This window comes from Sodiomyces alcalophilus (assembly GCF_042370955.1).
Source record: "Sodiomyces alcalophilus JCM 7366 unplaced genomic scaffold ACRALscaffold_1, whole genome shotgun sequence".
NCBI classification, from domain to species: domain Eukaryota; kingdom Fungi; phylum Ascomycota; class Sordariomycetes; order Glomerellales; family Plectosphaerellaceae; genus Sodiomyces; species Sodiomyces alcalophilus.
Window position 1 is genome coordinate 2,559,433 of NW_027263532.1, and position 20,528 is coordinate 2,579,960.

Below are 20,528 nucleotides of genomic sequence, written 5' to 3' on the forward strand. Positions count from 1 at the left end.
ACTTGGATTTGCTATGAAACAGATGTCTATGTCATATAACGCCAAATAAGAAACAAACAAGACAAAAGAGATACAGAAACATCGAAACAATATTCTATAAACAACATTTAGCGTTCATTCTTCACAAACCCATTATTTCGCCGCCTTGGTCAGCCCAATCACAGCTTGCTTGCCAAGCTCCTCCAGAGTACCATAGCCGAGAAGCTGGATGACACTAATGTCAAACGCGAACGTCTGTCGCCACCAGTTGCGCAGCTCGATGCCCACCAGCGAGTCGAGACCAAGTTGTTGGACGGGGAGGGTGATGTCGAGGTCGTCATCGGGCCTCAGCAGCAGTCTCATCAGCTGCTTTCCAATCTCCAGCGCGATGTGGTTGGCCGTCTCGGGCTTTCCGAGGATCTCCGGGTCGCTCTTGGCCGTGGCGAGGTACGTCTTGAAATCATCGCCGCCAGCACCCGCCGCGTCGACGTCGCCGTCGCTGATGTTGTGCCAGATGGCCATCCGGACGTCCTTCTTCCAGTGCAGCCGGCTGTCGGGGTGGCTGAGGGACTTGTCCGAGCCGAAGCCCGTGGCGAAGGTGTTCTGGTGGGAGAAGGGCGCCGTCTTGGTGTCGATGTCCAGCGTGGGCACCGTGTACGAGGCGGCCGCACGGAAGGCTTCGATCATCTCCGACTCGGTGACGCCCGAGTAACCGTTCCTCAGGAGCCTCTGCAGCAGCTGCTGGTCACGAGCCGCGTATCCCATGTCGGCGACGGCACCAATGTCGATGGACGACGCCGCCAGCCCGTTGCTGTTACGCCACAGGGCGAAGGCGTCCAGGAACGTGTTGGCACCGGCGTAGTTGGCCTGGCCGGGCTGTCCGGTGATACCCGACATGGACGACAGGAAGACGAAGAAGTCGAGCTCGATGCCCGCCTCCACCGTGGCCTCGTGCAGGTACCAGGCTCCCTTGACCTTGGGGCCAGTGGCCTTGATCCACTGCTGGATCGTCATGTTCCGGAAGGCCTCGTCCTGGAGAAGCATGGGCGAGTGCAGGATACCCTTCAGGTTGGGCGCCTGCTGGACAGCGCGGAAGATGTCGTCCCTGTTCACCATGTCACCCTTGACGAGCACCACTTCGCAGCCCATGCTCTCGAGCTCGCGAATGGTGTCCTTGTCCTCAGGACGCGATCCAGGGTTTCGCGAAAGGCAGACAATGCGGCGCGCGCCGTTCTCCACAAGGTGTCTGGCGATGACCGTTCCGATACCACCTAGACCACCGGCTAGCATGTAGGAGGCCGTCGGGTCGACCTTGAAGGTGTCGTCGGCGACCTTGACAGGGCTTGCGCCGATCTTGAGAGCACCATCGTTGTCTCGGAGCTGAAGGACGACCTTGCTCGTGTCCTTGTTCTCCTGCACATGCTTGATGGCATCCTCCACGGCCGAGGCCTCGTAAACGACACGAGGAGCGATGGGAACAATGTTGCCCCAGGTCAAGAGCTTGACAGTGGATTGCAGCAGTCTACGCTTCATGGTCAGTTATCAGATTGAGAGCGGTAGGGGATGCTTCGACGGCTTTCACTTACCCCTTGACGACCGACTTCTTCTTGGCCACGAGAGCCTCGAGGTTGACGCCAGTGTAGGTCCTGCCACCCAGGAACGCGTCCAGGCCCAATCTGCCAGCACCAACGAGGTCTGCCGTGCCAATCTCAATCATTGTGCCGAACTCGGCGACAGACTTCCAGGTGGCGTGCAGGAGGTCGCCAGACAGTGAGTTCAGGGCCAGGTCAACACCCTCGCCACCGGTCGCCTCCAAGATCTTGTTCAGGAAGCTGTCGTCGCGCGACGAGAAGATGCGAGTCTTCAGGAGACCGAATTTCTCGACGAGGTAGGTAACTTCGTCCTCAGTGCCGACAGTGGCGTAAATATCAGCCCTCAGCGCCTTTGCAAGTTGCAGGGCAGCCAAGCCGACGTCCTCAGTGGCGTTGTGAATCAGAACAGACTACGCGAAAGTGTCAGCATATGTATTCCTTCCAGTCGGGAATATAAATTGGTTGGGCTCCTTACCTGTCCGGCTTGCAGGTTTCCGGCGTTGTACAGAGCCGCGAGGGCCGTGGCGTAAGCAGCCGGGAGAGTGGCCGCTTCTTCGAACGAGATACTGTCGGGGATCTTCTCAACCAGAGCCTCGGACGTGCGCATGTGCGAAGAGAAGCTGCCGGACCCAAGGCCGATGACGCGGTCGCCCACGGCAAAGTCCTTGACGTCGGGGCCAACGGCGGAAATTCTGCCACTGGCGCTTCGGCCAAGACCTCCGGCAGGGTACGGGCTGTTGCCCATAACCTCAGCGACATCCTGTGAGTGAAGTCGAGTTAGTACGAGAGTATCATGGAAAGCAAATCTAGGCAAGAGGCGTAAACGTACCTTGGAGCTGAGACCGGCATGGAAGACCTCGACCTCAACCTCGTCTCCAACCAGGGGCTCGGACCGATGCGACTCCCAGGTCAGCGAGGACAGGCGGCCCGGCTTCTCGGCCACAAGAGATACGCGCTCCTCGGCGACACGGCTGGCGACCCGCTCGTCGCCGAAAGTGAAGGTGTAGAAGCGAGGAACATTAATCGTGTCGTTGATGATGGAATACTCATAGTTGGGCCGGAAGAACTCGTCCTCGTATCTGTTCTGGAAGTGGACAAAGGCGTCAATGACCCGGTCGAGCGATGCATTCACGTCCTCAACCTCGCAGGTGGCAAAGTCGATGGTGTCCTCGTGACGGATGGAGCGGATGGCGCCGACGACAGTGGCGTACCGTGGGTCGGTGGACTGCATCTGCGACGGGCGGGTGACCCAGAACAGGCCCTTCTCACCAATGTTGGCGAGAATCCGCTGCAGAGTCGTGAAGCGGCTCTCGTCAATGTCCTCGAAGAAAGGACCCTGCTCGTCAAGAAGACTGATCACATCGTTGGACCCTTCCGGAAGCTCATCGCCGAAGCGACGCTTGTCGACGGTGTAACCAAGGCTCTCAAGCTTCTGGCTCACGACGTCGACATTCTTCCCGTCGAGCTCGTAGGCCAGCACAGTCACAGTCTTGCTGGGGGTGGGGTTGACGTCCTCTTCGGGTCTCGCGATCATGACGGCGCTCATCTGGTATGGCGCGGGGGCGTCGTGCAGCACGGCCGGCGCAGCGAAGCCAGCGCGCTTCAGCTCAACCTCCCAGCGGTCGGGGGAGACGTAGGGCTCATCGGGGCGGCCGTCGTTCTCGCCCACCCACCAGTCATCCAGGAAGCCGAGGATGCAGTTGATCCACTTGGAGGCCGGGTCGAGCTCCTGCAGAAGGAGATGGCCGCCGGGTGCCAGAAGCTTACGGATGTTGCTCAGGGAGTCGGACAGGCTTGGCGTGGCGTGGACAAAGTTGGTCGCGACGATCAGGTCGTACTTGTCCTCTTCCTTGAAGCCCTGCTCGGCCGGGTCCTTGCTGACGTCGAGCGTGCGGAACTCAATGTTGTCCAGGTCCTGGAAGCGCTTCTTTGCGTCGGCGAAGAAGTCGGTCGTGGGGTCGGTGTAGGTGTACTTGAAGTAAAGGGAAGCGCCGTTGGGGAGGAGCAGGTCCTTCATCAGAGGGGCGGTCATCTGTCCCGTGCTGCCACCGAGCTCCAGAATACGAAGGCTGGGCCTGGCGTGGGCCAGAGTCTTGATAAAGGCCGAGCGGTTGACGGTGTTGGCCGCAGCCAGGAGCCTGGTCAGGAGATCATCCTTGGAGAGGACCTCGAAGATGTCCTTGTCGCCCGTGAGCAGCTCGACAATGAACTGGCCAATCTCGAGGATGGAGTCGGCGCAGGGAGAAAGAGGCGACCCAGCCGTGATCTCTCCGATGGCATGGGCCCGGTCGACGATTTGCGGGATATCGAGCGCGTGTCCGGGGTGATCCTTGGCGACGGCCTGGAACTGGCGGCCGACCCAGGCGGCGAACTTCTGGATGGTGGGGTTCTCCGACAGCGTGACGCCCTCGATGCACCTCTGGAAGAAGATGAAGCAGAGCTCGGCCAGCTCGTTCAGCAGGGGGGTCCACTTCTCGCCGTCAAACTCGGGCTTGATGAGAGAGGCCGCATCGACAAAGTCAATGTGAGGCATCCAGCTGATACGTCCAGTGATGGGGAGCTTGTGCACAACGTCCTTGTCGCCCTGTTCGATGGGGGTGAAGGCGGCCTTGGGCATGTTCAGCACAGCCTTGCCATCGGCAATGACCTGGAAGTGACCACGAATCTCGCCACTGCCAGGCTGCACATCGGTCAACGCGGCCACGGTCATCTCGGCGTCGGCGGCGGTGTTGAAAATGGTCACCTCCTCGATCAAGGTGGGCATGGCGGCACAGTTGCTGGCATCGAGCTTGCCGGACCTGGCGGCGACGAGACCCATTTGAAGGGCCGCGTCAATGACGGTAGGGTGCAGGTGATACTTGTCTTCGTCTCCGTTCAGATCGCGAGTCACGCTGCTCACCGCCTTGGTCTCCAGGGTGCCCGCAGTGATGTTGTCCAGGCGCTGGAAGGCTGGTCCATAGCCCATGCCGGCCTTGTCCAGGATGTGGAAGACCTTCATGGTATCCAGCTTCCGAGGAAGCGACTTGACCTCCTCGACCTGGACCGGCTCGGCAGATTCCACGGCCGAGACCTGGCCGACGCAGTGCTTCACCCACGAGTTGCCATTGTAGGAGGCGATGGTGAACTCCCACCACTGGCTATCGGCCGAGTCGGTCAGGCGGTGGGGACGCAGGTTGGTGACCACCTCGGTGTCGGCACCGTCCTGCAGGATCAGTGCCTGGCTGAGCACCACATGGCGCAGGCTGTACGACGTTTCGACGCCGGTCAGCTGGCGGATGGCCTCGCCGGCAATGGCGAAGTAGCCGGCGGCAGGGAAAACAACGGCGCCCTGGACCTGGTGGTCGCGGAGCCAGGGTGCGTCCTCAATGTTGAGCAGGGACCTCCAGCTGGGCTCGAGGCTGGTGCTCTCGAGCTGGCGACGTCCCAAGAGCGGGTGGCGGGGGAACTTGGGGTTTCTCCACTCGGCCGACATACGGGACTCGGTCCAGTACTCGGCCTCGTAGTGCCAGGGGTAACGCGGCAGGCTGGGGAGCGTCTGGCCGACGGGGGTAACGGCCTCGAGGTCGAGCGAGACGTTCAGCTCGAAGAGCTTGCCAATGGCGGCGAGGTACGACTCGACGCAATCCTCGTTACGGGTCATGACAGACAGGTATGGCGGGGAGACGGACGCCTTGGCGAAGATCTGGCGCACGGGGCCAGCCAGGGCTCCGTGGGGGCCAACCTCGATGAAGGCCGGGTTCTTGATGTGCTTGATCACGCCGGCGACGGCGGGGCTGAAGAGCACGGGCGACTGGAGGTTCTGCTGCCAGTACTTGGCGTCGAGCTTGCGCTGCTCGGGCTCACCGGTGCCCGTCACGCTGGAGAAGAAGGGCTTGACGGCCTGCTTGCCCTCAAGGTGCGGCTCAATCATGGCGTTGTAGTCGTTTCCAATCTCCTGCATGTGGTACGAGTGGTACGCCTTCTCGACCTTGAGCAGACGGGCCGTGATGTCGGGATGGTCCTCCTTGATACGGTTGACGGCGGCTTGTACCTCGTCGGCGTCACCGGAAAGAGTGACGCTCTTGGGCGAGTTCTCGCAGGCGACGACGACATGGGGCTTATTCAGGTAGGGCTCGACTTCGTCCCAGCTCATGCCGACAGCGGCCATGGCGCCCTTCCTGTTCTGGAGCTTGGCGGCCTGTCCACGCTGGTAGGCGCCGATCATGGCCTCCTTTGCGGTCAGGGCGCCGGCGGCGTAGGCGGCGGCAAGTTCACCGCTGCTGTGGCCCACAACGGCGGCGGGCTCGACGCCGACGCTGGCCAAGAGGTTGACCAGGCCGATCTGAACGGCGGTGCACAGCGGCTGGGAGAGCTCCGCCAGCTGGACACGCGACGTCCGGGCCGACTTTTGCAGCTCACCCTCAATGGTCCACTGGGGGGGCTCGGCAATCTCCTCGAGGTACTTGTCGAGGGTTCGGATGGTCTGCTGGAAGACGAGATCATCGCGAAGGAGCAGCTCACGGCCCATGCGAGGCCACTGTGCGCCTTGACCAGTGAACACCATGACCAGGTTCACGGGCTGGGCCGGAATCTTCCTGCCCTGGGACGCCGGGATGTCGTTGGTACCCGCGACCTTGAAGGAGCGGTGGGCATGGTGCTCACGCCTGTTGGCGAGAGTGTAGGCGAGATCGGGGAGCTTCTCGGCGGCGTCGGGGTTCGTCGCGATCCAGTTCTCGTAGTTACCGATCATGGACTTGAGTGACGGGGCAGAAGAAGCGGAGAAGAGAAGAAGTTGGGGGTCCGACTCCCGCTCGCTGTCCCGGGGCGCTGGCTTGGGGATGCCGAAGCTGCGGGCCGAGTCGACAATGACGTGGGCGTTGGAGCCGCCGAGACCGAAGCTGTTGACACTGACACGCTCGGCGCGATCCTCGGGGAAGGGCGTTGGCTCGACAGGAACAGTGAGCTTCCGCTCGGCGAAGGGAATCTTGGGGTTGGGGATGTTGAACTTGATGTTGGGAGGGATGGTGCGGTTCTCCAGGGACATGACGGCCTTGATGAGAGACACCAGGCCAGAGGCACCTTCGGTGTGGCCGACGTTGGGCTTCACGGAGGTGATGTGAATGCCGTGGTCTCCGAAGACGTTGGCGACGGCTCCGGTCTCGATGGGGTCGCCCACTGCAGTGCCAGTTCCGTGGCACTCGAAGTACGCCGTCTTGGAGAAATCCTGAGAAAATGGGTTACATGTCAGCCTCGTGTGCCTCGTTCGTCCAGCCGGCGGGGGAATCATCGACCACTTACCGTGATACCAGCCTGCTTATAGGCCAGACGGATCATCGCCTCATGGGCAGACCCGTTGGGCTGCGTGATACCCTGAGTCTTGCCATCGGAGTTGGCAGCGGCGGCCCTGATGACGGCCCGGATCGGGTTGCCATCTCGAATAGCAGCGTCGAGAGGCTTCACGTACACAGCCGTGAATGCCTCACCACGGGCATAGCCGTCGGCATCGGCAGAGAAAGTCTTGCACGAGCCCTCCGGGGACAAGATGCCCTTCTCCGTCATCTGCTGGGTCGTTCCGGGCGCCAGGATCAAGTTGCCACCTGCCACAATGGCACTCTCGCAGATGCCCCGCTGAATGGCATGGCAGGCCTCGTTGAGACAAGTCAGAGCCGATGAGCAGGCTGTACGGATGGTCATGCTACGTAGTGTCAGTCGCCTGTTGCCTTCCCTCCATGAGTAAGGGGTTTCTGCAAAACATACCTTGGTCCGGTCAGACCAAACTCGTACGAGATGCGGTTGGCAAGCATCCAGTCTTGGTAACCGTCAATCTTGTTGGCACCATGCCACAGGGGGTCCCTGTTCATCATCTCGCCCCAGTCCTCATTCATGTTGCCGAAGTAGCATCCAATCTTCTTGCCCTACAAAGTCACTGTCAGCATTCTGTGCGGATTTTTCCACTACCATGGCAAAGCAAGGAAGACACAACACGTACTCTGAACTTGGCCTCGCCGGCGTCGTCAAGGGCCTCGGCAACAACTTCCAACAACTGCCGCTGCTGAGGGTCGGCGTACTCGACATCGGCACGGCTCATGGAGAAGCGACTTGTGTCCATGGCACCGAGTTTTACGTCTTCGCCGAGGAAGTAGCCATACTCGGTGGCGACAGTGGTTGGTCGTTTCGAGGTCTCGTGGTATGCCGACACGTTGTAACGTGTCTCGGGGACGCGGCCTCTCGCGTCGCCCTTGTTGACGAGGAATTCCCAGAACTCCTCAGGGGTCGACAGTCCTCCGGGAAGTCGAAGGCCCATACCGCAGATGGCGATGGGGATGGCCTTCTCGTTGGGGTTGTCCATGTGCAGGCCGTCGGTACCGTTGACACCATTGGCGTGAGAGTCACCATTGGCATGTCCGTTGGCGTGTCCATTGGTGCCGTTGGCGTGTCCGTTGGTGCCGTTGGCGTGTCCATTGGCGCCATTGGCGTGTCCGTTGACGCCGTTGCTGTGTCCGTTGACGCCGTTGGTACCGTTGGCGTCTGAGATGCCGTTAGTACCATTGGTACCGTTCATGGTCGTGATGGCCGGCATTTTGCTGATGTTGTGGTTTTACGGCGTGGTAAGCTGTTTGTGAGACCAATTATTTACCGGGCAAACTGCTTGTAAGATAGTGCTGGTTTGTCCGAAATGCTTGAAGGACAGTGTTTGCCGAATGAACCGCTTGAAGGACAGTGTGGTCGTGGGGTGGACTTCTTGTCGGACAATGTTTGTTGTGTCTGTGTCTGTCTCATAAAAGATCGTCATGGAGAGGAAGGCGCTCTGGTTCTTATATCAAGATTTGTCGAGCTCTTCTGACCCTCGAAAGTGGAAGCAAACGCCCGGTTCGCAGCTTGAACGCCGGTGAGCCAGGATGGAAAGCATCTCCTCCCTCGTATTCACGTATTGCTGAGATTCGGAAGTCGGATTCCATTGCGAGATGCTGCTGCCTGTCGCGACTCGAAGACTCTAAACTCGAAGGCAAGGAATCAGGGGTCCAGCCAGAATCCTTCGGCCGCTCGGCGCCTTAGCCATAGGGACGACAGCTCCGAGAGGTGCTCGGAGAAGAGAATTCTGATGCTCTATGTCCGCGATAAGCCACCAGACGGCTGATGGTTGTTGTCGAGAGGTCAGAGATTTTGAGTTGGGAGATGGTGACTGGCCGATGAGTGGCCAAAGCTGACCAGAAGTCCGAGCCCACTCCGATGTTTGCACGTGATGCCAAGAGACCGAAGGATCAAATCCTTCGGCAAGCTCAAAAATGTGTTGCGCTTGTACCTAGGTACCATATCGGGGCTTGGATAGGGGGTGGGTCCAAGATACGGGATCGGCCCAATGAAAAGCCGACTGACACTGGCGTGCGGCTCGTGCCGTAAGATCGGGCAATCATTTGATCGGGGAATTAATGCAGATCGGGGGATAGCGTGTTATGCATTGCCTATTCGGGAGCCTAGATAGGACGCTTCATTCTCCGGCATGCTCTGCCGTCTGCGCACTGCTTGTAGTATCGTCGGATGTGAAAACTCGGCTGAAACAACAACCCGTACAATTTAGCTGCCCGGCTATGGATTACGTAGTAATGCACCTGGACTGAAAGAGCAAGATAAACAGATGAGGTTAGTCCATATGATCTCTACCTTACATGCTCCAGGAATAAATATGAATATAAATTTACATTTATATATGTATAGATATATATAAACAGCCAGCCTTTGGAGGCCTATTCATTCGATCCCGAGTCAGAGATACTTGACCTTCAAATCTTGACAACTTCAACTCCAACACATCTTCAGTCAAGCTCATCTTCACTCAAGCTCATCTTCACCCAAACACATCTTCAGCCAATTTGCCCCTGTTGCTTGTCTATTCTAATTCTCACATTTCGATCATCACAATGGCAACGACCGGGGAAGACTTGGGCGGCCAGTGGAGAGAGGAATGGGCCGTTGCCCAGAAGATCAAGGGGCCCAGCATGAAGAACAGCTCCGTCTTCTACCGAAATATCGAAGAAGAACTGGACCTCTCCCGACAAATCGGCCTTGGCTTTCCCATTCACACCCCCAGCCATACCACCGACTTTTCCTCCTGTGACGTTCTCGGAATGGGCGCCACCGGCATTCTGAGGGAGGAGTTTATGAAAGAACTCGAGGCCAACCCCGGCTTCCAGATCGGCGCGGGTGGATCGCGCCTCCTGGACGGCACTTCAACGTACCACGACATGTTCGAGCGCGAGCTGGCATCGCTCATGGGCGTCGAGTCGGCCCTTGTGGTGCACTCCGGATGGACCGCCAACCAGGCCATTTTCTCCACCGTCCCCCGTTCTGGCGATGTCATTGTGTACGACGAGCTGATGCACGCCACGGCCCTTTCCGGCATGAAGGTCAGCTTGGCCCTGGAGCAGATCCCTTTCCGCCACAACGACGTCGACCATTTCATTGAAGTCATGGAGTCCGTCAAGGAATCAACCCCGCTCGTCAAGTCGGGCAAGCGTTGTGTCATCATCGCCGTCGAGAGCTGGTATAGTATGGATGGCGACATTTGCCCCCTGAAGGAGCTTATCGACGCCGCCAAGGAGATTTTCCCCCACGGTAACGCCCAATTCATCGTCGACGAGGCCCACAGTTTCGGAGTCTGCGGTCCCAGGGGGCTGGGCTTCGTCAAGGAGCAGGGCCTTGAGAACGAGGTTGCCATCACCATGATTACCTTTGGCAAGGCATTGGCTGGGTCTGGCGGTAAGTGAGCCCCGAAGCCCACTGCCATAGACTACCCCCCATGACCTTCGACTAACATTATGCGAAGCATGTATTTTGTCCAACAACACCATCCGTTGGCTCCTTATCAACCAGGCCAAGGTCTTCATCTGCTCCGTTGCGCCTCCGTTCACACTGCTGGCCGCGTGCCGTGCCGGACTCCGACTCATGCAGAGCCAAAAGATGCAAGATGTAATATATCCCATTATATCCTACTTCTCTGTGTTATCCAGGCTAACTCATCACAGGCTCGTGATTATCTGCACGAACTCACCTTGTTCTACCTCGACACGCTTACCTCTCACCCCGTCTACAAGAAGGCCCACAAGAAGGGAATTCTCGACATGCCCCTTCACGAGGACGGAAGCTGGCACGAGTTGCCCATCACCCACATCGTGCCGCTCTGGACTCCGCGCTCCAAACACGCGCTGTACCTTGCTTTCCACCTCACGCGGGACGGAATCAACGGATGCTACATTGTGTTCCCCATTGTCGGCAAGGGAGAGGACCGAGTGCGACTGCTGCTGCACGCCCATAACACCAAGGACGAAGTCAGGAAGCTGATTGACTCGATCATTTCGTGGACTCAGGAGATGCTCGACATTGAAGCGAGCGGTGACAAAAATAGACTGCCCAGCGCAGCCCGCCTCGCCTTCGATTTGGTCAAGAGAGATAGGGAGGGCACTAATGGCACCAACGGTGTTGACGGTGCCAGCCTCCTCAACCCAGTCAACGGCACCACCCTCAACATGGCTCCGTTGGTCAGTGGCGTCAGTCGCATGAATGCCAATGGAGTCGCTGCTGCCTGAATGGCGATGGAACGCGTTGCGTGAACGATGGTGCATGAATGACATGGGATGATTTTCTGGAAGCAGTTGCTATTTAGACACATCTTAGATTTTCTTTGTAGAAAATGAACAATAGACAGCTGTTCTCCTTGAAGTCTACTTTGTAAATTAGAGTCTTTGTGAAGTACGTGATATAACTCTTGATGCTAACTTCCCACCTTTTTGTGTTCAAATGCTTGGATGGGAGGTGTAGTGAACTAGTCAGGGAATTATCGTCTCAAATTTCAATAAAATCTATAAGAATGTCGTAAATGTGTAAGGTAATAGAGCAGAGTTAGTCGTAGATAGACTTATGACTAGTACAGAGCAATATAAAGACTGAACATATACCTTTTCCCAGCTCTTATTTAAGAAAGTAACGACTAAAGAAAGTTATAGGAGTGTTCAGAAGCGCCTTGTTCTCGGTGGGGGTTCAGGAAGAGTAAAGGCAGTGAGAACAGGCAATTATAGGAGGTTAATCAAGACATCAACATAGACAGGGGGCCTGCAGTATATAGATCAATAGAAAGGAGACATGCGAAGAGTTCCAATAAGAGCCCTCAAAACTCATTACAAACGGAACTACCAGACCTCCCGTCCTCTGCGGGTTGTCGGCAGTGGCTCCGGCGAGACCAATCAAGCCCAGGAAGTCCGATATCTTAGGTATATCAGAAAATAGAACGCCCCTGAGTGGGGTTTATGCACACAGAAATCTCAAGAGGTCTAGGTAGAAGCAACGTTACTAAGGTATTAAGATGTATCAGCATCCCTTCCCACACATTACATCGTGCGGTTAATCTACCACCTTAGAGACCAATTGGCCCTCTGCCCACCTTTTCTTTAGTTCATACATATGGGTCACATGCCTATGCCACGTCCCACCTGAGGTCAGGCAACAGCTTCTACAGCCATTTGTATTTGTTCAGGGCCCGGAAGACCGTGACTGGAGGAGCTAGGGGCTATGGTCGAAGAAGGTGAGATAATCTGGTCGCGTCGGAGCAGAGTAACAGCCTGTTAGATAGATGTGATTGCAGACAGAAAGATGTGTTTAGCGCCGTCGAACGAACCGTGCTATAATTCCTGGTTTCATAGCAGGATTCCGGTCGGCTTCCCAGGCATCGCGCGGCCGCGGCGCCGGTCGCATGTCTTATGGTGAGGACAGATTCTTACTAACAGCTCAGTTTTACTAGACACTGTGGCTTTTGTGCTATTATGTTTGGGACGAGCACTGCCGAAGATGATGCCGTGAGGGCGGTCTAGGTTCAAGGTTCAGGGATACACACCCTGAAGTACCTTATATAAGGACACCGTACACTGTACCTTCTATTTGGCTTTTGGATCTCTGCAAGTTTTACCATCAAGTCCCCCGATCTTCTCCCCTCGATAACCATCCATTCCGCCACAGCTCCGTCGCCCCTCCTAAGACCCAGGCAACTGCAATACCAACAACGCCAGATTGCGTTTCAGTCCACAGGGTAGTGAGGCCTAAGCAGAAGCTGTGGGTAACTTTCCACAGCCGCCTCAATCACTCGCCGACGATCTCGTCTGACGGCCTAGTCACAAGTTCGGCCATAGGCCAGCCTCCATTCCAGGCGCTTCAGGGAACACAACGAGAGGCCAGCTTGACGCAGTACAGAGGGTACAGTGGGTATCAAGAAGTGACGAGTCTTCCTCCTTTCAACACCACAAACCCTCCAACTTCAAAAAATCGTGAAAAGTCGAGTATGCCTCCTATAACGCCGCGCGTTTGTCGTGGTACGAATATTGCAGAGAAGCCAGCAGAATCTTCTACAAAGTTCTCCATATCGGCTTTTTTACAATCAACACTGTTGTTTATATAACGAATACCAGGTCAACTCGATGATTCACACGCTGGTGGCTACGTCGCCTTACTCTATCTATCATCAACGTCTCTCGACCTCTGATTTATCCTCCGCCGATTTCACCTTAAGGGACCATGACCATCCCCCCACGTTACGTACCTTGTTCTATTCTTAAAGAGGCAGGGGTCCTATATATAGTCTAGTTCGAAGATGCACTTTGGCACTATAGGGTCCTAACCGGCGTTTTGAATCTATACCTTCTCGGGGGCGGGGGGACATTAGAGATATAAAGAGGGGTTGGTATAGAGTTCTATAGGCTTCCTACTAGTAGTAAGGGATCACGATACCTTCTCTAGGTTTATAATACGATGTTGGTCCCAGACTCAAAATAGGGGCGCTATAACAGCTTGAACTGTATCAGTTTGTCATTAGACCGAACGCCGACATAGAACAAGACTACGACTTGAAGGGGGCGTGGCACAAGCAGCACCCTGGATCGAATCACACGTGGTCAGTACACCGCCCTAGCAAGTATTGTCACTACATGACATGGCGGCTTGATGTGCGGATATGGAGAGTCAATGGGCAGCTCGGGCAAAAAGGTATATGCACGGCACATACACAATCACGAAAAAAGGTTGCCGGTGCAAGGGTTCTTTATTTGTCACCAAAGTGCATGGGGGTCAGCTTTGTCCTCGAGGGGACGGGTAAATTGGTTAAAATGGGTTGTCATTGCACCCAGAACTGCTTCAATTCATTGATAAACTGTAGAGATATGGCACTTAGACGCCTCCGCAGCTCCTCATACAACTGGTTCAAAATCGCGGCTGAAAAAGGAAAGGTCGCCACGAGAGAATCGTGGCTTGAAGGATTCAGGTCGCCGCTCAGGACCCAATCCCGTCTTGAGCACACGGATACAATCTTGGCCCCTAAGTGGTTCATTGATGTCCGCACTTGGTAGAGGTCGTCCAACAGCTGCTGCGCCGCTTTCGGGTCTCTCCCATTCGTTGTCGGCGAGGTGCTGGAGGCAGAGTCGGCCCCAGTGTGTGACCAGGACGACATTCCCGAGGATGAAGATGCGCCTGACATCTGCCCCTCCCTTTCGCGGACACTCAGGGCGTGGGCTGCTTTGACGTAGGCGTCCAGTACCTTGGACATGACTAAACAGACCACGGCCAGGAAGTAGCCGTCGTCGGAACCGGGGCACTTTAGCATTTCGTTGACGGTCTCTGTCACCACCCTGGATTCGTCGATGAGCGTATTGGCCCGGTATTCAAGCTCCAATGGGGAGAGATCGGCGTCGGGGGGCGTGTCAGGTGGGCAGCAGAGCTGTCCCATCAGCTGCAAGGCCATTTTTATGCTTTCCGGCTGCCGAGAAAGGGTCTGACTTTGGAAGTTGCCGAGTTCTTGGAATAGCTGCTTATGCGGGAGGGAGTATGCTGCTGCTGCTGCGCCGCCGGCAGTGAAGGTTGATTCGGTTCCGTCTGGTGCGCCGCCCGGGAGCACCGGATCGTGGCCAGAAAGGTAAAATTGGTCTGCCGGGAAGTGTAGGTCGGACGGATGTGAGACACAAGGCTCTGCAGCCAAGGTCCCGTGAGACATTCCGATGGTGTCGTCAATGGAGCCGTCAGAGGAACCTGGGGCGTTTGCATAGGGCTGAATGGGCGAGAAATTGGGGTCCACCGAAAGCATCGAGAAGTAGTCGTGAGAAGTTGGATCCAGCATTGCCGTGTCGAGGGTGCCGAATTGCGAGTCCAGCAGGGAGAATTCGGGCGTCGATACACCCTCCAGGGAGGGCAAGGTCGCGGGTGAGGTACGCGTGGTCTTGTGACCAGAAGCTGGTCGCTGCGTCCGATCCTCTTTGGACTCACTTCGAGGACGGACCTTTCGGCCAGTTCTCTGTGTGACTAGGTATTGACATTCTGTGCCTCTGTCTATGCATCTATTGCACTGCGGCTTTTCCTTGGAACACTTGATTTTGGAAGTTGCACAAGCTTGGCAGCTCTCACGCAGCCGGACGCCCGATGGAGGGGGCATTGTTAATGACGGGCAATGACGGGCACCAACGGACCAACGACCAGCGGTCAATTTTGTATACAAGTAGGAGGGTGGGTAAGGTAACAATGAAGGATAGTAGGGTGTAGTGGGATTGGGGTGTTTGGGGATGTGTTGCAATGGGCGATCCTGGGAAGTATTGAGGGCAAAAAGTCGTGCTCACATCTATTATAGGGGGAAGAAGCGCTCGAGTAGTTTAGTTATACAATAAATGGGCACTTTGACGTGCTCGGTTTTCTCAAGGAGATACGAGGTTGACCACTTGCCTCCTGCCGCCTGGCGATGCTAATGCCGAACTCTCGTCTATTTTTCTACATTTTTTGGCTCTAAGGGGCTGAAGGAATGACTGGGAGGGCGCGAAAGGATTATTCTGCCTTGAGAACGAACCAGGGTTCTCATCCTCCAATATGTAACGGCGATCGATGACTATACTACCTCGCGAGACAGGCTAAAGACTCCCGCTGCTCACCGGAAACGAGGCAGAAGGGTTGCAACGGTGGCTTGAATATAGGAGGGAGTGCCGATTTCACGACCTAGGTTTTGTAACGGCCCGTGCCGCTTAACGATTCCGATTCCCATCCGACTTGGCCACTACAGGATTGCCTGGTCCCTCGGCGGGAGCGCGCGGTCCGCGTTATTAATGCGCAACCGATTATGCAGGATGATACCTGCTTCCTAGTGGCGACCCCGGAGTCCCACCAGTTCGCATACGAAGTAGACGATGGACGCAGCCTTACTAGGCGACGGGGTGCTCGCGTACGTTAGCGAATCGCGAGTGCCATACTTGCCAAACATCAATATACCTGTGACCCTATGCCACGTCCAATCACGGAAAAGCGCCTCGCTGTGATAGTCGAGGATGCAACCAACTTGGGCCTTGGCGGGTAGGAGGGAAGAGCTTTGGAATCTTTCTGTCGCATGAGTGGGCGGCCCTACGGAATATAACTACAATCGTTCGACTCTCTCTCCACGTGTCAGTGGAGAGATCAGTGGGTCACAGCGTCAATTCACTGGCGCAGTGGTATTAAGCAAGGGCCTAGAGAGACACAGCAAGGTTTGTAATGGTGGGATCGGGAGTCCACGGAGTCTACAGCGACTGCCGGACACACACGGCAAAACGAACCAGGGGTGGGAATCCTTATGGACAAAGATTCTACCAATGAAATACGATTGTCCTGTAGAATCTCGGTAAACCTATTCTTCTTGCGCATGCTGCCTTGACACGGATACAACGTACTTCTTCGGTCTTTCTTTTGTTCTCCGTCTTGAGTGTTTCTCAATTTACGATTAATACGAGTGAGTTATTATTATGGCTTTTGATGAACCTATTAGGTTAATCAAGGTATTAATAGATTAAAGCATAAGATAGCTCTATACTTGTCTTTTACTTTGTCTTTTACTACGACGCTAAGATGATACGAAATGCCTCATTACTAAGTACGAAGTATATAGATATTAGTAATACGAATACTGTATAAGCTGGAAACGGAAACAAGCCGAGTGCAAAGCGCAGATCAGATCGTCAGCCAGGTGCAGGTGGTTCAGGCCAGATCGTCGACTAGGTACACAACGGGTTAGGACGGTGGGGCCCAGAAAAGACGGTCAGCCAGGTGCAGCACGGGCCAGTCAAGTGGATCCCGCAGGTCAGCCGCATGCAGCGGAGACCGGAGTGTGACCAATGTGTCCAGGCGAGTTGGTGTGGGTGGGTCCAACGGTCAGCCGAGTGCAGTTATAAATTGGAGACGGCCCAACGCAGCCCGTGCAGCTTGCCGCGCAGCATTCCACTGCCTCCTCACCTCACCCTTCCATTATCACCATTACCATTGTCGTTTCATCATTGGTTATCATGATGGCGTCCCCTCACGCTGTCTCGCGCGTCGAGAACTTGCATCGTCTCGAGTTGCAACGCATGCCACATGAAGTCAACATACGACACAGCGGAGAAGACTGGTCAGGTATAACAGATCCGAAAGAGCGAAAGAAATTGCAGAATAGGCTGAATAAACGAGTTTGTGAGTTTTTTTGAGATTGGCGTGGTTTTGTGTCCCAAATTTCACTGTAACAAGTGAATATGAGCTGAACGGGAAAAAAAATCAGCAAGGCAAAGGAAACGAAGAAATGCCTACAGTACTGCCTCCCCCGAGGCCGTTTCTCCCGGGGCTGCTTCTCCCGGCGCCGTTTCCGCGGGGACTGTTTCACCTGAGACGACCTCCCCCGCGAGTCTTTCACGATACGATGCGACATCCTCTCCGCTAGACAAGTTCATGACGACATTCAGTCATTGCTCCGAGGAGAACGTTTCGCAAAAGCGAGCCATTCTCAAGCGATTCGCCGAGCAGGCTTTGACCAGCTACCTGACGGCCGACCCGTGTGCCGATCACCACCTCAAAGTCATACAGCTCAACACCATCAACGGCTTCACAAGAAACGCGGCGGCGCTAGGCTTCAACTTTGACTGGCTCATCTGCGACTCGGTCTCGCCGTTTGGCCGCGACGGACCGAGTTCCAAGCCGGTGATCGCATTCGCGCACACCGTACCGAGCAGCCTCATGCCCACGGGCCTGCAACTGAGGACGAGACACCACCCGTGGCTAGACCTGTTTCCGCTGCCCAGGATGCGGGACAACCTGCTGATGGCGGCGAGCACCATGTCGGCCGACGACGAGCAACAGCTCTTTGAGGATGTCATGGAGTCGGGCGGAGGGAGGAACGAATGGGCTGGGCTCGTGGTTTGGGGAGAGCCTTGGGATCCTCAGAGTTGGGAAATAAGCGAACCTTTCCTGCGAAACTGGGGATGGGTAATACGAGGCTGTCCAGAGATTATAGTGTCAACCAATCACTGGCGAAGTCGAAGAGGCGAAAAGCCGCTGGCGAGTCCGGGTGATGTTCAAGAGTAGCATGGGACGATCATTTGCTTGTACATACATTACAGTGTACATTACAGACAGAAGCAATTATTGTCCAAGACATAAGGTCCACTGAAGAGGGGATATGTCCAAGTACGCTGTACGTTGTACCTGCTACCTATGTATATTGAGCCCGTAAGTTGTAGGAATGGGGATACACTCGACTTTACACAACGTATTTGTTTGTATAACTACCTAGAATTCTCGCCATTCTTTCAAGAAATTCTAAGGATATTCATCTGGACCTACTCGTAGTCTCTTTATTTCCCTCCTCGGGAGAAGAAAACCAAGGTGATGTGATGCCAACAGAATGGGAACCTCGATCTCGGTACAGTACTCCATAGACAGGTAATGATCATCCAACGTGTAGGTAATACACTGTCGGCGCGTATATCAACCAATCAGCATCATAGACTGGCCTTCAATGCTGCACCGGATTCCTCGCTCCGAAAAAAATCCTCCAAAGGAGTGGTCTTGATGCCCAGCTCCGCTGGTGTCTTGACGTTGGGGTTCCCGCCAGCGTAGCCGTACTCTGCGAAAAACTTGAGATCGTCGACTATTGTCTCCTCCAACCCCTCTGGGATGTACCTGAGGTACTCTTCCAGCTCGACGTCTCGCGCGCCCGCCTCGACTCCCATTGTGCGACCCCAAAGCGCCGCGTACTCTGGCTTGGTGAGGATGTCACTGGCACCCAGGACGTCCGTGCCGGGCGGGTGGTGAAGGACCAGGGCCTCGACAAAGGCGCCGGTGTCCTTGGTGGCAATCACCTCGGGGGTCTCTTGGTGAGGGCCCGGAACATTGAGGCGCAAAAACTCGAACGTGCCGTCTGGCTTCTTCTGCGGCCTAAAGGCGGCGACGTCGGCCCAGTTCTCTTGGAAGACGCCCATGGTGACCGTGCTCAGCCGGGCGCGTAGTTCCGGGAGCCGTTCCCGGATGTAACTCTCGGCGCCGGCCTTGGAGTCGAATTCGTAAGCATGCTTGTACTTGCCGCCACTGATGGCCTGCACGGCAGGCAGCGTGGAGAAGACAAACTTCTCCAGGGTCGAGAGGACCTCCGGGTCAGAAGCCGCCGTCGCCACGTTGATGCCGTGCGCCTTCTCGAGGTCCCCGGCGTACTCCTCCACGGTCCTTCCCGCCGCCTTTGCCTGCGCCTGTAGGGCCGTGTCCTCGCTGACGCGGAAGTAGTTGGCGGCCCAATCAGTGACGGCGAAGATGGCGTGCGCGCCTTTGAAGGCCGCCTTGAGCGATTCTAGATCATCGTGATCGCCTTTGACCATCTCAACCCCTCGACCGGCCCATTCCTTCGCCTTGGCCGAAGCGGGGTTGCGTGTGAGCCCGCGGACGCGCCAGTCGGCGTGGCTGAGGAACCGGCTTGCCACGGAACCACCCTACAGTCAAAAAGGTTATCGTCTGATCGGAGCTTGGGCGCTTTTGCGTGAAGGACTTTTCCGAGAATACCTGCGTTCCAGTAATACCAAGCACGGTGATGAGTTTTTTGGCCATGATTACTTTATGGGATGAATACGATGACTTGCTGGAACCTGTTTGATCAGATCAATTGTGATTCAGAAAGATATCCCGGTTTATTTATTCACGACGAGGTGCTCATGTTCATCCCATTCCGACATTCCATTCCCGTGTTGGCGTGGACCCTGTGTCACGAGATTAGGGGAATGTCGCATTTACTCACGTTCAAGGTCTCAACAGAGGCTAGAGCCTGTGTCTAACGGGACCCTGTAGGCTATCATACAGGGGAAACGCGAGGGCGCACTTGGCTGACATCATTTAGGGATGCATTTGGCTGACGCCGTTGATGCTTTCGGCTGACTGGACCCCGTTTCAAGGCGTATGGCTGACCGTGTCAGTGCCAAGTGGTGCACTTGGCTGACTTTAATGTCGGCCCAAGATGCATATGGCTGACAAGTCGCACACCATTATAAACGCCTACAGGGAAGACCCCGGCCACTACGGAGCACTGCACTTGTAGACGATGGGTTCTCTAATTCGCGTCAGGGTCTAGGGTCTAACTAATTATGAAAGGTCGTTTAAACCACGTTCGTACATACTTGGCGTTGTGGAGTCGAGGAGAGCAAGTGTCCTGTCCTGACACAGGGGTCGTTATTAATAGGTACAACGTACGCCGTAGACCAGAGCTCCTTTGGTGGAAAAAATCGGAACTGTCCAGTGCAACCAAGAACGGCTGACTAGACTAAATCCTTCTATGCAGCGCGGTCTAGAGAGTCCCGGGTGACCACATGGCCAAATCAACATTGATTCTCCTGATCTCAAGTCAACCCAGTGATGATTACATAAGGGGTTTACTACCGTGATGACAGGTACCTGAGAACCTGTTACCCCTGTTGCCCCCTTTACCCCTTTTACCCCTTTTCCTTTTCCTTTTCCTCTTTTTTTTTTTTTTTTTTTTTTTAACCCCTTCTATGACCTCAATCGTGTCCCATTACCCCATACTACGTGAAACTCTCCAGCGAACAAGGTGGTAGTTCATCTGGGCTACGGTACTGGGGCGCCATGCTTCGCGTTCTGCATTCAGAGCTGGGTACTGAAGGAAGCACGTGAGGGCTCGAAGGATTC

At 55.6% G+C, this 20,528-nt stretch overlaps 6 protein-coding genes across 6 annotated transcripts; 3 read left to right on the top strand and 3 right to left on the bottom strand.

The window, feature by feature from the left end:
- Nucleotides 1-13: 13 nt before the first annotated feature.
- Nucleotides 14-7,899, bottom strand: ACRALDRAFT_1046570 (uncharacterized protein; the record flags this gene model as incomplete). Its single annotated transcript, XM_071015456.1, has 6 exons — nt 14-1,501; nt 1,566-1,981; nt 2,047-6,774; nt 6,849-7,245; nt 7,308-7,459; nt 7,534-7,899. 6 exons carry the CDS (start codon nt 7,897-7,899, stop codon nt 133-135), a joined length of 7,428 nt encoding a protein of 2,475 aa, XP_070879171.1. The 3' UTR covers nt 14-132.
- Nucleotides 7,900-9,469: 1,570 nt separating this feature from the next.
- ACRALDRAFT_2038857 (uncharacterized protein) lies at nt 9,470-11,134 on the top strand (the record flags this gene model as incomplete). Its single annotated transcript, XM_071020914.1, has 2 exons — nt 9,470-10,307; nt 10,500-11,134. 2 exons carry the CDS (start codon nt 9,470-9,472, stop codon nt 11,132-11,134), a joined length of 1,473 nt encoding a protein of 490 aa, XP_070879172.1.
- Nucleotides 11,135-11,687: 553 nt separating this feature from the next.
- Nucleotides 11,688-13,016, top strand: ACRALDRAFT_205835 (uncharacterized protein; the record flags this gene model as incomplete). Its single annotated transcript, XM_071021839.1, has 11 exons — nt 11,688-11,801; nt 11,917-11,939; nt 11,997-12,072; nt 12,102-12,126; nt 12,195-12,220; nt 12,268-12,304; nt 12,379-12,397; nt 12,502-12,627; nt 12,669-12,782; nt 12,812-12,862; nt 12,923-13,016. 11 exons carry the CDS (start codon nt 11,688-11,690, stop codon nt 13,014-13,016), a joined length of 705 nt encoding a protein of 234 aa, XP_070879173.1.
- A 688-nt stretch (nt 13,017-13,704) lies between these two features.
- On the bottom strand, nt 13,705-15,012 carry ACRALDRAFT_1067227 (uncharacterized protein; the record flags this gene model as incomplete). The annotated part of the gene is made up of 2 exons (XM_071017421.1): nt 13,705-14,882; nt 14,985-15,012. The coding sequence occupies 2 exons, from the start codon at nt 15,010-15,012 to the stop codon at nt 13,705-13,707; spliced, it is 1,206 nt and encodes a 401-aa protein (XP_070879174.1).
- A 1,867-nt stretch (nt 15,013-16,879) lies between these two features.
- On the top strand, nt 16,880-17,927 carry ACRALDRAFT_2096696 (uncharacterized protein; the record flags this gene model as incomplete). Its single annotated transcript, XM_071022794.1, has 2 exons — nt 16,880-17,042; nt 17,128-17,927. 2 exons carry the CDS (start codon nt 16,880-16,882, stop codon nt 17,925-17,927), a joined length of 963 nt encoding a protein of 320 aa, XP_070879175.1.
- A 416-nt stretch (nt 17,928-18,343) lies between these two features.
- On the bottom strand, nt 18,344-19,439 carry ACRALDRAFT_2092573 (uncharacterized protein; the record flags this gene model as incomplete). The annotated part of the gene is made up of 2 exons (XM_071022598.1): nt 18,344-19,324; nt 19,395-19,439. 2 exons carry the CDS (start codon nt 19,437-19,439, stop codon nt 18,344-18,346), a joined length of 1,026 nt encoding a protein of 341 aa, XP_070879176.1.
- Nucleotides 19,440-20,528: the final 1,089 nt, after the last annotated feature.